Raw genomic sequence first — 15745 nt, 5'->3', positions numbered from 1 at the left:
TGGATTCAGTGGAGGATCTGTTCAGCACCAAGAGCGCCTTTGAAGCCAAAGAGAAGCAAGCACAGAAACTGAACCGACAGCTCTGAAAGGCAGAGGAATAGGCTGACTTTGTTTCTAATTTTGGACAAAAGCATTGTGTGGGGTGGTGGTTTTGGCTTTGGGTGTGCGAGGTACAATTTTGACAGGATGAGTTTTTGGAGTTGTGGTCTGAAGCAAAGCTTTAGTGAGATTTTTGAATGGTATTTGTTTTGCAGATCGTTATTTGTAGACATATTTATCTGGTAACCCCCGTTTACTGAAAACACATTTGTATTATAATTGATTCTGTATCACTAAATGTAATATTGAATTACAGTTAACAAAGAAATGCTTTTTTTAAAAAAAAGAATAGCAAATTCAACAAAGAAACAAAACCAATAGCACTGTCGCGTTTGCCATGTGATCAAATCTTAAACATGATGTAAATAATGAACCCAAAAAGGTTGAGCTTGTGCTGTGTGATTATTTTTTCTGTCACTCAGGGATTAATAGTTAGACTACGATAGAAATGTCTTCTCTTGTCAGCCTGCATGGCTCCTCTGGCTTGCTGAAATTCTGGCACAAGTATGTTGCTCTTGCCTGGCTACCCTTGGTAAATCATCCACGCTCTTCTCACATCCAGACATGCTCCACTGCGGTTGCTTCCTAAAATTAACCCAACCAGAGCCTAAAGGCGGTGTTTACCTCCCACCAGCTCCTCTGCTGTGACTTACTGGTCTGTATTTAGTGGTTATGGGATGTGCGACAGGGACAATCAATGGTCAGTAGCCTGTAAAAATAAAACAGAAAAAAATAAAAACAATCAATGGAGAGCTTAAGGCTTTCTTTCGCCCTGAATCTCAATTTATTTGATTCTTTTAATGCAATGCTTCATGATTATTTTAACATTTGCAACTTGCTAGAGTTACCATTAAATATATTGCCCTGAAAAGCTACGATTCTCCTCTTCTTCTGTATTATTCAACAGACTGAACACTGATTACATTCCATTTCTGCAGAAAATCTCATTTTCTCTTTTCCTGATAACTACCTTGAAACACTCTGCAAATACCCTTCTCTCAATGTACATCTATTGTTGATAAACAGAAGTAAAAATTATTTTGGGGAAAAGCAAACCCACGTCTCCATGCGTGGTTGAAATCTGACACTTGCGGTTTCGGTGCGGGAAGAGGGCGAGGAGATAGAAAGCAGGGTGTCAGTGCCTACCCTCTCCTCTGAGTTTCACAGCTCTCAGTGCTGCTGAGGTACGAGCCCGGGATTCCCCGAAAGAAGGTAAGGCAGCATCAAGATTTCAGAAGATTAGTTTTTTGCATGTTTTCATCCATTATTGCACATTTGCTGCATCTATTCAAACATCAGGAAAGAAATAACTGAGTACTCCAGGGATCATTTGATAGACATAAATGTGTTAATGGGCTGATTATTGCTAATTATATGTGTGTGTTATATTGAATTTTTTTGCAACGAAAGTTGAGTCATTTAACAGTGATCACCGTCAGTAGTTCAGCAGCTTTTGGTGAACATGAACATCCTGCAAGTCCTGGGCCTCCTGCATCTGCTGGCTGTTCCTGCTTTTAATGTGAGTCTTACTTTTTAGCATTGTTAATATCATTGCACATCCATGTCAGTTCACCACTTTTTTACAGTTTCCTGCAACATTTCAGACTCAATATCTACTGTATAACCACGAGAAATAAATGTGCTGTTTATTGCTGCATTCCTGTGAATTACACCACAATACTTCCAGTTTTCTATCATCAAACCAGTCTATCAAGGCTTGTGTTTACATTTTATTCTGAGCTTCAGCATCTTTTCGCAGTTATTTTCCCAGTGAGCAGACAGTACACAGACTCAGCATGTCAGTATGTTTGCCTTTGTTTTGCAGCCAATGTGGTTGCTAAAAAAAAAGCTCTGTTTGGACACTGAATGTTGCTGCCGAGTGTTGTGCTTATATGAAGCTTGTGGTGTACTGTGTCATCAACACAAATGTAGACGGAGTGCTTTTTTGACCCGATACTCAAGCTCCTCACCAGCACTTTTCTGCTAGAAGAAAAGACTATGTGGACACAACAAAAATTGCAAGATATGCACTGCAAAGCTTTTCACTGTAAATTTGAATGAATTCAGTGACAATTTCACAAACAACGTAGTTTTCTTTTTTTTAAAGAACAAATGATGAGAGACAGGCAACCATGCAAGTTATACTCATACTTGCAATCATAGGTAACCTAACATACACACACAGGGTCACACGGGGCAAACCAAAGCCCCATTCCACCCTTGCTGAGATTCAAAGACATTTTAAAAAGTCTTATTGGTTGAGCTAACTTGTGAAATTTTTAGATCCCCCAATTGACTGTCAAATGACCAAAATGCTGAAGTATTCACAGTAGGATTTACAGAAAGTTCATGCATCGTAAACTGCAATGAACTTTGTGTATGACAATGAAAGCAGGATGATATTTACTGTAAATCTGCATTAAAGTTTTATAGTGTCCTTACGAATGTGCCAGAGGTGAAGCTGTTCAAACGTGAAGGAGTTTTGGTTTTAACTTGTTACGCAACAAAACGGGGTTGGTTGGTTTGCGGCTACAAGTTCCAGCTTCTCTAAGCTCCCAGCGTCTCTTGCATGCCCTTACTGCTTCTTAGTGGTTGGTGGTGATGGTATGGCTTCGCACATGACAGCACTTTGTGTTCCAAAGGGAATATTTTACATTTTATAATTGTCTTTCTTTCTTTTACATTTGATTTTGTTTTCTTTAGCTGACACAGCCTGTCAATGACTACTGGGGAGAGTTTGGGGCCTATGGGCCCTGTAGCCGTACCTGTGGCACAGGAGTGGCAATGAGAACCAGGAAATGTATTACTTCAAGGTAGAACATTACATATAGACTATATGTATCTAAAAAATAATATTATCTACTATCTATGGTTGGCACTGGTGATTTGAACGCCCATCTATGGCACAGTAATAGTTTTAAATATCATATCATTTGTATTATCCATCTGACACTCTCGTTAATCTACAAATGATAACCCCCATATTTTTCCAAAGCATTGATTTTATGTGAATTCTAAACTCGCCTGCAGGACAGATGGAGGATCCAACTGTGTAGGATCCTCCAAGTCTTTCCGCACCTGTAACACACATGTAAGTGGCCTTGATCCTTTTTATAATCATAGCACACAGCAATGATGTGTCGTTTACTGAGTAGACATGACATTACATTTTCTGTTTTGGCAGGCATGCCCTGTCGGATCAAGGGATTTTCGGGAAGAGCAGTGCTCTGAATTTGATAGAATATATTTTCAAGGAAAACATCACGTGTGGGTGCCATACTACGGAGGTATATTATCTGTTTGAGACTGTTCAACCACATCACCTGAATCAAGGGGAAATATCAAAGTTTAGCAGGTTACGAATTGAATCAGTTACATTTAAATGATAAACTCAATCAGAGAGTGACAGTGAGGGTGTCCGCTCTTTCTGAATTTAAGAGTTTTGTACTGCATTTTAGCCTATATATGAAACCCTGCCATGATGAATAGTGCTGTCATTTCAAACATGACTAATTAAAATTAACTGTGTGCAGAAAGCATCTGACTATGTTTTGTGATATTCTAGCAACCAATCCATGTGAGCTGAACTGTGTACCAAGGGGACAAAATTTCTTCTACCGACACAGACCTGCAGTGGTGGATGGGACTCCGTGCTATGTGGGACGCACTGATATCTGCGTGGATGGTGTCTGCAGGGTGAGACTGGATTTTAAGAATTAGAACTGTGCGATTAGAGAGTGTCATTGTTGCCTTCATATTTTATTTAGGAAATTACAGCTATAATTCACACAGTAAATTGACCACATTTGCGGATTTTCTGTACATTTACACACTAATGCAAGCGTGTGTTAAAATTGATTTGTCACATTAGTTTTTCACTGATACACTTTGAATATCTGTTTTACATCTGGACATAAAATGCTCAAAATTGGTCTTATTCATATCAATTAAACACCTACTATTTTGTATCTTTTTTGCCCTATGAATGGGTTTTGAAGAATCCTTTATTTTCCAAATGTCTGAAACAGAAGACACTGCATAATAAATCCTGAATAACAACATGTGTGATCTTTTTTGTTGGAGATGTTTAAGACTCTCATGATACATTGTTTTACAGATTAAATCCCACACAGTGTTATTATGTAATTCCTGTGCAAAGATTTGATTTAAGGTGTTTTCACGATTAAATCACACACATTTCTATGATTTGTCCCTTTACAGCTATTAACCCACGGAGAGTTTATGGGCTTAGATAACGATACAAACTCTGTTCACTCCACTACTCCTGTTGCCGTTGCTCCTCATCCAAGACAGACGTTCACATACATCTACAGGACTGGTGTCTATGGCGAGTGCTCTGCTACCTGCAGTGGAGGCATGCAGTATCGCAGTGTGGATTGTTTTGTTCAGGACCCATCAAACCCCCGCGTGGTGGATGAGTCTTACTGCATCGCCCAGAGTCTGCAGAGGCCAGCGAGTCAGCAAGCCTGCAACACACATCCCTGTGCTTCAGAGTACAGTGTCTCCAGCTTCAGTGTGGTCTGTATCTTAGAGCACAGAACTTTTATATTTGAACTTGTGTTTTTAATGCACAGCAGGACACCATCAGCTGGCATTCAGCCCTGTCATCTCTAATCATTAAGATGTGGCATCCAAATTGATTTGGTGAAAACAAATCAATTAATACCTGCAATATCTTGTTGCCTCTGATTGTCAGTGTTCAGTAACTTGTGGGGAAGGACAGCAGACAAGGGAGGTGGTCTGTGTGGGATCAAGTGGGGAACATATGCCTGACCATGCCTGTAGAGGTCTGGCACGGCCTCCCTCTGTGCAGGCCTGCCGCAGACCTGCCTGTCACACACACATAACCTGGCATGTGACAGAGTATGGACTCGTAAGTGAAGAGAAAATGTCACCTGGCTTGAAAAAACCCTTTTCAGTGTTGCAGTATATCCATCGTGCTATCCCCTTTTGTGTCTGCAGTGCTCTAGAAGCTGTGGTGGTGGTGTGAGGGAGAGGAGGGTTGGCTGTTTTGATGCAGATCTTAACCCCTACCCTGAAGACCAGTGTGGATTAGCTATCAAACCCACATCTGTGGAAACATGCAACTCCCAGCCCTGCCATAGAACACAAAGTGAGCCAAACTGTTGACCATTTCTCTATTGGTTTAATCATTATTTACTCTTTTTGGAATTATAACCCTTTCTCTCTAGTGGTTCCAAGTGTTCAGGAGCCAGGACCAGATGGGAGCCCCATGAGAAGATTTGTGCCTCATTCAGGAGAACATACATGTATGTACAGTACATTAAAGAGAGTTTGGTGGAAACGTTATTTACTTTTTTGTTTTCATATTTGCATGCTTGAACATGCAATAGTTGCTATGTACAGCTGCAGAAGCAGTAAAATTGTACAAAGAATGTGACAAACTTTTTATGTCTTAAAGGTAATTTTTGAATGAATGTATCTTTAGGCAATAAAGACAATGTATAAAAGGTATATGTTGTAATTATTGCTGTCGGGACCATGGCTGCACCAATTTTTCATTTAATTTGCATCCCTCATTCATAAACACAATGCCCATACAGTTTACTTCAGTGATATCCATGTTCTAACAGAAAGCTATTTACAAAAAAAATATCATGCCTAAAATCACAGCATATTTTTACATTTATTTTCTTAAGATGAATATTAAATTCAACTATACAATTTCCCTTTGGGGATAAATTGAGTATTTTTCTGTTTTATTGTAAATTGTCCTCCATTCAGTACTTTGACAGGACTGCAACATGAGCAGAAACGATGATGTGTTTTCTTGCTTTAGCTTCAAGGATGGACCCAAACAGCGTGCATGGCTCCTACCCCCGTGTGACGGTTCCTCCCTGTTCACAGTCAGTACACGGCTGTTGTCCTGATGGCCAAACCTCTGCAACTGGACCCAGGAACCAGGGCTGTGCACCGGATGACTGTATTCGCAGCAGGTAACATGCTTCCCAAATCCTTGAAACCAATGAATGACATAACAGAAAATGAAATGAAAGTGTTTCTTAAGATATAATGTCTCTCTTTCTAAGGTATGGCTGTTGTTTGGATGGAGTCACACCAGCTCGAGGATCTGGACGGGCTGGATGTCCTGATTACCAAACAACTGGGGTAGGAATCTGATTTTCTTTGTTGGCTTAAGCTTTGAAAATATTGTTTTGCATCTAAATAGAAAGCCAGGTTACAAATTTAAGCTTGCTCAGTTTGAAAGATGTGAGTTTTCCAAGAATGGGAGGGTCTCGGAGCATTTTCATAGTTGAGATTATCTTGTTTATGTTCCAATGGTCTTGGACCTTTACAATTGATAAAACTAAAAGGAAATCTGGACCTTACTTGCACAAATTGGCTTTGTGTGTGTGTATAGATTTACAATCCCCCTCTTTGTTTCACACAGCAGCTCTTATCCCCCCCTACTCTCATCTACTGGTGATATGTACTGCACATGAGGGGCTGCAAAGGACACAAATCCTTCAGTGCAGAATATTCATAAATGTGTCCCTTACTTGGGAATGTTTAGGACATTTATAATTCCTATGCAAAAATTTGATTTAAGGTATTTTCATGACTAAATCACACAAATTTCTATCATCTTTTCCTTAAGGTATCATTCCACAGATAGTTTATGGGCATATGTAATGATACAATCCCTGTTTATTCCACTATTCCTGTTGCCCCTCTTCCAAAACAGACATTCACATACATCTACAGGACTGGTGTCTATGGCGAGTGCTCTGCTACCTGCAGTGGAGGCATGCAGTATCGCAGTGTGGATTGTTTTGTTCAGGACCCATCAAACCCCCGCGTGGTGGATGAGTCTTACTGCATCGCCCAGAGTCTGCAGAGGCCAGCGAGTCAGCAAGCCTGCAACACGCATTCCTGTGCTGCGGAGTACAGTGTCTCTAGCTTCAGTGTGGTCTGTATCTAACCACAGGGAACTTTCATATAGCATGCAGCTTTCAACAGAATGGAGACAAAGTTACATGATTACTTGTGTTTTATATAACTAAAGGTGTCCTTTAAAGTGCCCAGAATTTAACAAAGGTATAGTAATCAGTATCCTCTTTTGATGTGATTTGAATGGGTACAAGCTCTTTACAACAGCACAACAGGACACCATCAGCTGGCATTCAGCCCTGTCATCTCTAATCATTAAGATGTGGCATCCAAATTGATTTGGTGAAAACAAATGAATTAATACCTGCAATATCTTGTTCCCTCTGATTGTCAGTGTTCAGTAACTTGTGGGGAAGGACAGCAGACAAGGGAGGTGGTCTGTGTGGGATCAAGTGGGGAACATATGCCTGACCATGCCTGTAGAGGTCTGGCACGGCCTCCCTCTGTGCAGGCCTGCCGCAGACCTGCCTGTCACACACACATAACCTGGCATGTGACAGAGTATGGACTTGTAAGTGAAGAGAAAATGTCAGCTGGCTTGCAAAACCCCTTTTCAGTGTTGCAGTATATCCATCGTGCTATCCCCTTTTGTGTCTGCAGTGCTCTAGAAGCTGTGGTGGTGGTGTGAGGGAGAGGAGGGTTGGCTGTTTTGATGCAGATCTTAACCCTTACCCTGAAGACCAGTGTGGATTAGCTATCAAACCCACATCTGTGGAAACATGCAACCCCCAGCCCTGCCATAGAACACAAAGTGAGCCAAACTGTTGACCATTTCTGTTTTGGTTTAATTATCTTTTCCTCTTTTTGGAATTATAACCCTCTTTCTCTCTAGTGGTTCCAAGTGTTCAGGAGCCAGGACCAGATGGGAGCCCCATGAGAAGATTTGTGCCTCATGCTTCAAGAGAATCTTCAGGTATGTAGAGTGCCTTGTTCTGTGCAGTGTTTTGTGGAAATGTTCCTAGCCTGCAATTATGAAACTTTAGCATGCAATTATTCCATATGTATATTATGTGTAGCAAAAGCAGCATTAAAGGATGCACAAACAATGTGAAAAATGATGTGTAGTTAGTTCTTTTATTTCAGTTGTTGGCCAATAATTTATTTGTGAATGTCTCTGCAGGCAACAGAGAAAAGTACACTCAAACTATGTTGTAATTGTTGCTGTCTCGACGTTGATTGGACTGCATTTTCGTTCCTTTCTTGTTTTTCAGTGAAAAACTAAAAGCATTATTCTTTGTCTTAACTACAATATTACAAAAATTCATATTCTTAAAAAAATGCAGATTAACATAACTTATACCCAAAAAATTCCTAAACCATGGTAAAAAAAAAAAAAAAGGGATAAACAAATTACCCACAGTATTTTGCGTGTGTATAATATGCACAGCAGCAGTACTTTTGAGTTTATCTTTGTTTACTTGCTGTAGCTCCAAGGCCAGAATCACACGATCTCTACCCTCGTGTAACGGGTCCTCGCTGTGCACAGTCATTATTTGGGTGCTGTCCTGATGGCCATACCTCTGCAACTGGGCCCAGGAACCAGGGCTGCTCACAAGATGACTGTTTTCGCAGCAGGTGACATTCTTACTTGATCTCATGGTTCAAACCAAAAGATGACATTATTGAAACTGATGAATGGCTTAATGCCTGAATGGTTTCTAACACTCAAAACTGTCCTCAGGTATGGCTGTTGTTTGGATGGAGTGACGCCGGCTCAAGAAGCTGGAAGGGCTGGATGTCCTGAGTATCAGACAACTGAGGTATGAAGCAAATCTGCTTTTCAACTCAACACACTGTACTGATTCAAGTTGTTAAATAGCATAAATGAATAACTGACTTTACAAGTTTAAAATGAACCACTAAAGAATATATATCTCGACCTATTTAAACAGTTTTAACAATGCCCTTCTGTGGTCCTGTAAAAGGTTTAGGCAAGATGTAATAACTTCATGATGTTGTAATTTTTAATAGGTAGGCCTATTTAAGGTATTGGGGGTATAGTGCATGACCTAAAAAATTGTCAAAAAGATGGCAATTTTTTGTTCAATCTGTTTCTTGCAAGTTACTTTACATTTTGGAAATTGTAAAAATGTGAAGAAGAGATGACCCTCTAATTGGCATCACTTTCCCTGAGCAAAAGTACTAAAAATTGACTTGTTCGCTTTTTCTTTTCTTAAAACAGCAACACCCATCACACTCATCGACTGGCAATGTGTGCTCCCTGTCTCGAGATGAGGGTCCTTGTGATACCTGGATGGTGCGGTTCACCTATGACTCTGTCATGGGAAAATGTACAGAGTTCTGGTATGGAGGCTGCCATGGCAATGCCAATAACTTTATGACTATGGAAGCATGCCAGACGGAGTGTGGGGGTGCAATGAGGGCGCCTGCATCCACACCTGGCAGGGCGACCCCAGTGAGAGGGTCCCTCGGTGGCAGGGCAACCCCAGTGAGAGGGTCCCTCGGTGGCATGGCGAGAGCAAGGGCTCAGCGATCACGTCTCCAGCACAGGGCATAGCCGACACACCTCCTCTATGAAGCAAATCACTCAATACTTGCACACATATGCATAGATGGATAATAAATTTAAGAAACAAACTGAAGGTTGAGCCCTACAGGGAAGGAATTTATTATAGTATATGCTATCCTGTAGAGGTTATTTTTATTGGTATGGTTTGGGTCCCATCATTTTAGGCCATAGGGCATGAGGGGGACCAAATAAGAGGCATGTAAATCATACAGTCACAAGATCTCAACCCAAATTAGATTTAGATTTTAGACTAACCTGTTTGACAATTAAGACATTAAATTAGGGAACATCTTTTGGACAAATGGTTTTACATCCTCTCAGTGGAGTTTCACCAACTTCTACAATTAATGATATTGTGGCCTCTGTCATGTGCAGTGTTGAGAAAATAATATGGACATAAACATGTCATGTAAAACTAGCCACATTTTGTGTTTTAAATAAACATCTGACTAACAGTTAGAATAAATTTGATTGCAAATAGGATTGATATAGTTACAGCTCTTAGCTCTGATTCTTCCATTATTATAATTTTTTTTTTTATCTTTGGAAGTCTTTGTGAAGCTTATTATATTAACTTGTACAATTTTCCTCATGGGTGAGAATTCTATCAAATACTGTCAGAGGGACTACTCCACTTCAATAAGAAATCCAATAAATAAACTTTATGTCATCTGGTTACCTTGCAACTGTTATGTTGTCATTTATCTGTTTCTTTCAATGTTTTAATTGTGCAGTTTTATGTGACATGATTTTATCAATTTATTTGAAAAACAACTACAACTACAAGACATGATCTAACTTAATATATATATATATATATATATATATATATATATATATATATATATATATATATATATATATATATATATATATATATATATGGTCACCAGTTTGGCTCACATATATCTTATTACATCTCAAAGACAAATATTGTTCTTATTCCACCACTGTTCATTCACAAATTTAGTGTCATATTACTTTGCAAATTTGATTTTATATACAAAACATAGCCTGTTTCCTAACTATGGTTATCAACAACAACATAACACCCTAACCCTAATCCTAACCCTTTTGACAGAATTTGAATAATTTACCAACGTGAGATTTTACTTAAATGGTTTGCCACTCCAACTGAAGTGAGAGATAAACATATTGTTTTTGTGGTGTACACAAAAAAAAATCGATGTATCATTCTAACTTTTATTTTGAATCAAAATATTTACTTTGAAATCAAATATCTTTCCAACCGGAAAAGTGCCTACGTCATTTCCTCTTAGTATTTTTCTAGAGCCACTAAATTTGCACGGTGATTTGAGAAGTACAAAAGAGCAATTTGTTTGAGTTTTGCATCCGCTGAAAATAAAGAGGATCCGCGGGGTGCAGAAATATGGTAGGTGTGCTTTGTTCAGAGTTTAAAAAGATAACATCAGCCACACTAGCTCATGGCAGTCTGTCACAGCTAAGCTAACAAGCGTAGGGGCTAACGTTTATTGCTGTTTTCCGACATGTATTCTGTCCCATTTCTTCTGGTGCTGTATTATTTTGCTTTAACATTAACGTCTTGCTACATCACTTCTATTTTTTAGGGATTTGTTTGTTTGAAGTCACGTCTGCTGACGGGATGCTTGTGATAAAATGTAATATTTGCATTTTATTAGCAAGTGACGTTAGTGTAAGTCAAGCGGCCAGCTAAATTACCAACGTTGTTCTAGTTTGATAACGACAGGGAAAAAGGTTTCCCGCTGTTCTTTATTTCAAAGAGACGGTCTCCTCGACAGCAGAACTCATAAAAAATGTCTTGCTTTGCTTGAGAGTAAACTGCATTATATTGTCTTAAATATTATCAATGTGTACTTTACAGTCTCACACAATTTTGCTTGTTCAACCGACCAAGAGACCAGAGGGACGCACATATGCTGACTACGAGTCAGTGAATGAATGCATGGAAGGTAAGGTTTTTATCCATAAATCATACTGGCTTTTTTTTGTCTCTTTTCTTGTTATAATTATTTGAATTATGATATTTCATCATCTTTTCTCTCATTTATAGAGAACCATTTTTCTATTAGGCCACTGTTCTCATTGAAAAAGTTTGAAGCTAATGAGAAAAAAAATGTGCATCTCTCGGAGGAAACGGCTAAGTTAAAGTGATGGTTCGGAGTAGATTCACCCTAGGGTCATTTGAACCGTGACATCCAGCCAAGTAGCCCACCCGAAGTTTTTCCGATCTTGGCTGAACATCAGCCGAGTTACTGAGTTATCCCGAATAGCTTAGTACAAGTGCTAATGGAACCTGGCAGTATCTCCAAAATTACCACACTAAAATCACATGCCATGACACCAAACTTCTACAGTAGTACAAATATGGTCTGTACTCCCAAAACGATGCATTTGGAAGTTTGTACATAGTCCAGGAGTTTATTATTATCAACACAAGCCTAATAGCATCTCTGCTGCTAAAGCTGCGTCGACGTCACTTTCTTGATCTGGGAGCTTCAAAGTAAGATGAGGGTTGATCTACTACTGTAGACAACAAAGCAAGGCTGCTCAATTTCTCCATTGATAAAATAAATTCACAACTCTACAACATAAAAATTCATGTAGAATATAGCATATACTTTGTTGTCTACAGTAGTAGATCAACCCTCATCTTACTTTGAAGCTCCCAGATCAAGGAAGTGACGTCGACGCAGCTTTAGCAGCAGAGAAGCTATTAGGCTTGTGTTGATAATAATAAACTCCTGGACTATGTACAAACTTCCAAATGCATCGATTTGTGAGTACAGACCATATTTGTACTACTGTAGAAGTTTGGTGTCATGGCATGTGATTTTAGTGTGGTAATTTTGGAGATACTGCCAGGTTCCATTAGCGCTCGTACTAAGCTATTCGGGATAACTCAGTAACTCAGCTGATGTTCAGCCAAGATCGGAAAAACTTCGGGTGGGCTACTTGGCTGGATGTCACGGTTCAAATGACCCCAGGTTGAATCTACTCCGAACCATCACTTTAAATAGCAGTGGGTTTACTTGCTTACAACAGAAGTCACTGTCAGGTTGATGGGAAGTAGATTTTTAGTAGTTGTTGGTTTGTTTCGTGCGCTTTATAGATAAACGTGAAGAAACAATTTCAGTTGATTAAATATGACATATCAATATGTGGCTCAGTCGGTGAGCTTTATGGAAGTAGAGCAAGACCTGTCTTCGAAAACAGTACAAAAAAAATAGACTAAAATATTTTAGATTTAAAAGAAAAAGCTGTCTTAAAAACTATTGTTTGAAACCGCCTCTCAAAACGCATCCTTGAAAGAAATTTTCCTTTTCTAATATGAAAGTTTATTTTTCAGTTTCTAAAGAAACTTAAAGGGATAGTTTGCCGAAAGTAGTCCGGCTAGTTGGCTGGAGTTTAAAAAATAAAACGTTTTGCTTCTCAAAACAATATGCGTTCAAAAGAGTAATACATTTGCATCACAAAATCGTTCTCCAGGAAAACGTCAGACCTCACAATCGCTTGGCGCTATTTTCTCTCCCTTCGTATCACTGCGAGCATCACCTCGAGGGACGATCCGTCTGAGCCCTTAAGATTAATTAATCTTGTCAAAAATAATTGTCCATCATGGGGGGAAAAAAAACTTGTTCGCAATCATCCACTGGTGCAGCTTAAAATCCAATATATTCAAGCTGCATATTTATTTTCATTTTTCACCCACTTAAGACTAAATTGCATCAAAAACCTGTTGCGTTTATATCGGCCACATGGATGATGTAGGTGAATATTGTGCAGCCTACTCGACACATGGGCAGGTTTCTACAAAGCACTTCCCTGATAGTTGTGGGAAGTAAAATGGGCACATCACATTACTTATCATTAATGTTTAAAGAAGAAATATGAGAAATTTAAAAAGTGTTAGGCAGGGCTGAACGATATGGACAAAATTTCATATCTCGATATTCATGCCAGATATCTCAATATCGATACGATGTGACTGGGTTCAGTGAAAACTAAGCATTTTTCTGAAAAATAAAAAACGTAATGCAAAAGAAGGACGTCTGCATTCATCGGGTCCTGAGTTGGAAGTTTGTTGTTATAAAATGGACCGTTAAACTGATGTAAGTTTCAGTCGTCCGGCTCGACCACAGGTCCGTGGTTGTGGCAAAACGTTCAAATACACAGAGCTCGGATTCAATATTCATTTTACTTTCGTTGTAGATTTTTGAAATGGCCACTTCATTAAAATATGGTCGGGATGGTATTTTGTAACGTTTGTCCAGCGTCTGAACCATTCTGAAAGCCCTCTTTTGTGACGGTGTACAAGGGCACCACGTCTTTTGCATGTGGTATGTTACAGCATCTGTAATGTCTTTGTGCCTGGTGTACTCAGATGGCGTAACTCTACTGAACGCATCAGCAATCAAACTTTGCTTGGGCTTCACTTCTCTGCCGTTTCTCTCATTGCAATACACTCTTTACGTGGTGGTGTTGTTTCAGGTGGTGAAACATGTTTGTTGTGCTGCCTTACCTTGTCGCATTTTTTGCCTGAGCACGACCTGCACAACACCTCGCTCTGGTTCACATCCTCTTTTCTGAATCCAAAATACCTCCAAATAATGGAGAATGACTTATTTTTTGCCACTAAATCCGTCGAATGCGCAGATTCTGCGCTGGCCTTATCTTCCGCACTCATGCTTCTCTTTTTAATTTCCCCGCTGTGAATGTAGTTTGTGTCTCCGTCTACCTCGCTCCCTCCCTCGGATGTTTGTCATTGGCTGAGTTCAGCTGTACATAAGGGCATGCGTTAAAATGTTTACGACTGCCTGAGCTGCACATGCGGGGAAAATCTATATCGTTGACTTTGCGATATTAATATCTTGACTGTTCATATCTAGATATTGATACAATAACGGTATACCGTTCAGCCCTAGTGTTAGGGCTATGCTAGTCTGTTGATCACTGTTTTTTGTACTTTTTTTATGCTCAGTTTTCAAAACAATTGTTTGATTGTTAGAGAAATGACCTTGGTTTCATTATTGTATTCCTTTTAGTAATCCTTTTCAATTCATCCTGTCTTCCCCTTTTAGTAAAATGTTCAGTGTTCCTAATAACATTATTACATGCAATCTGCTTCCTTTTCAATCATCTGTAGAATTTTAGCTGTTTTCTCTTAAATCAAAGTGCTTGGAATCATTTTGTTCTCAGTAGATATGTCCTTCGCTTCTCTTCCAGGTGTTTGCAAAATGTATGAAGAGCATCTGAAGAGGATGAATCCCAACAGTCCTTCCATTACGTATGACATTAGTCAGTTGTTTGACTTCATTGACGACCTGGCAGATCTGAGCTGTCTTGTGTAAGTATGGATTTGACTGACAACCAGCCTTGCATTCAGTGTTGATCACTTCCTCTAAAATTTGTTTAACTTTTACTACAGGTACAGGGCTGACACTCAAACATACCAACCATACAACAAAGACTGGATTAAGGAGAAGATATACGTCCTGCTGCGGCGTCAGGCTCAGCAAGCAGCAAAGTAAAGACATCTTTGACGTGTTGTCCTGCTACACACACTTGAATGGAGTTGGTGCTGCTCTTCTAGATCTGTGTATTAGGACAACATTGTCAGTCTGACATGGGAGGGGTTTCATATAATGGTATACATTTGTTATACTATACATTGTGAAAAGGGCAGGTTTGTAAGGTGGGGTATGGGGGAAAAGTCTGGGGCTTTATACTGAAATAGCTTTTCAATTTCAGCGCTTGGCAGCTTTTCTTATTCTCATTCATCTGTTTCTAATTTGTTACATGGTTATGAGAATGGGGATAATGGCCGCAAGCACTAACTTTTTGATCATAAGAAAAAAAATGCCCCACAGTTTGGTTACAACTTTTTTTATTTTTATTTGTGCAAGTGCTGTGGGCTATTCAATGCAGCCGGTTTTCTTCAGGATTAGATCAAAATGGAGACTTGTGCTACCATTTATCTAACACATCCCAGAAGGTCTAATTTCCTCATTTCATCTGTTGTTCTTATTATCATATAGATTTAGTGTCATGATGTGAAATTCTGTTTTTTTGTAAACCCTTTGTTTTGCGTTGCATCTGATTTTTAACCCTGTTATCTTTGATTTAAACAAAATAAAGTGTTGTTTTCTGACTGGCCGCTCTTCTTGAAAATACAACTGTTAG

General features: G+C 39.3%; 2 protein-coding genes across 4 annotated transcripts; both read left to right on the top strand.

Moving 5' to 3' along the window:
* The first annotated feature begins 545 nt into the window (after positions 1-545).
* Positions 546-10248, top strand: paplnb (papilin b, proteoglycan-like sulfated glycoprotein). 3 transcript variants are annotated; one of them, XM_075459023.1, is made up of 19 exons: positions 546-1311; positions 1510-1618; positions 2803-2912; positions 3130-3190; positions 3284-3386; positions 3665-3795; positions 4321-4638; positions 4817-4993; positions 5083-5233; positions 5313-5390; positions 5921-6077; positions 6171-6249; positions 6827-7051; positions 7367-7543; positions 7633-7783; positions 7865-7945; positions 8460-8607; positions 8714-8792; positions 9215-10248. In XM_075459023.1, exons 2-19 carry the CDS (start codon positions 1562-1564, stop codon positions 9548-9550), a joined length of 2619 nt encoding a protein of 872 aa, XP_075315138.1. In that variant the 5' UTR covers positions 546-1311; positions 1510-1561; the 3' UTR covers positions 9551-10248. The 3 variants fall into 3 exon arrangements, with proteins under 3 accessions (XP_075315138.1, XP_075315137.1, XP_075315139.1); XM_075459022.1 differs by having other exon boundaries at positions 546-1618; XM_075459024.1 differs by having other exon boundaries at positions 546-2912; positions 3167-3190.
* Positions 10249-10819: 571 nt separating this feature from the next.
* On the top strand, positions 10820-15713 carry erh (ERH mRNA splicing and mitosis factor). Its single transcript, XM_075458948.1, has 4 exons — positions 10820-10955; positions 11427-11514; positions 14789-14909; positions 14991-15713. Exons 1-4 carry the CDS (start codon positions 10953-10955, stop codon positions 15091-15093), a joined length of 315 nt encoding a protein of 104 aa, XP_075315063.1. The 5' UTR covers positions 10820-10952; the 3' UTR covers positions 15094-15713.
* The last annotated feature ends 32 nt before the right edge of the window (positions 15714-15745 follow it).

This window comes from Odontesthes bonariensis, chromosome 24 (assembly GCF_027942865.1).
Source record: "Odontesthes bonariensis isolate fOdoBon6 chromosome 24, fOdoBon6.hap1, whole genome shotgun sequence".
NCBI classification, from domain to species: Eukaryota; Metazoa; Chordata; class Actinopteri; order Atheriniformes; family Atherinopsidae; genus Odontesthes; species Odontesthes bonariensis.
This window is presented reverse-complemented; position numbering and strand designations above follow the sequence as displayed.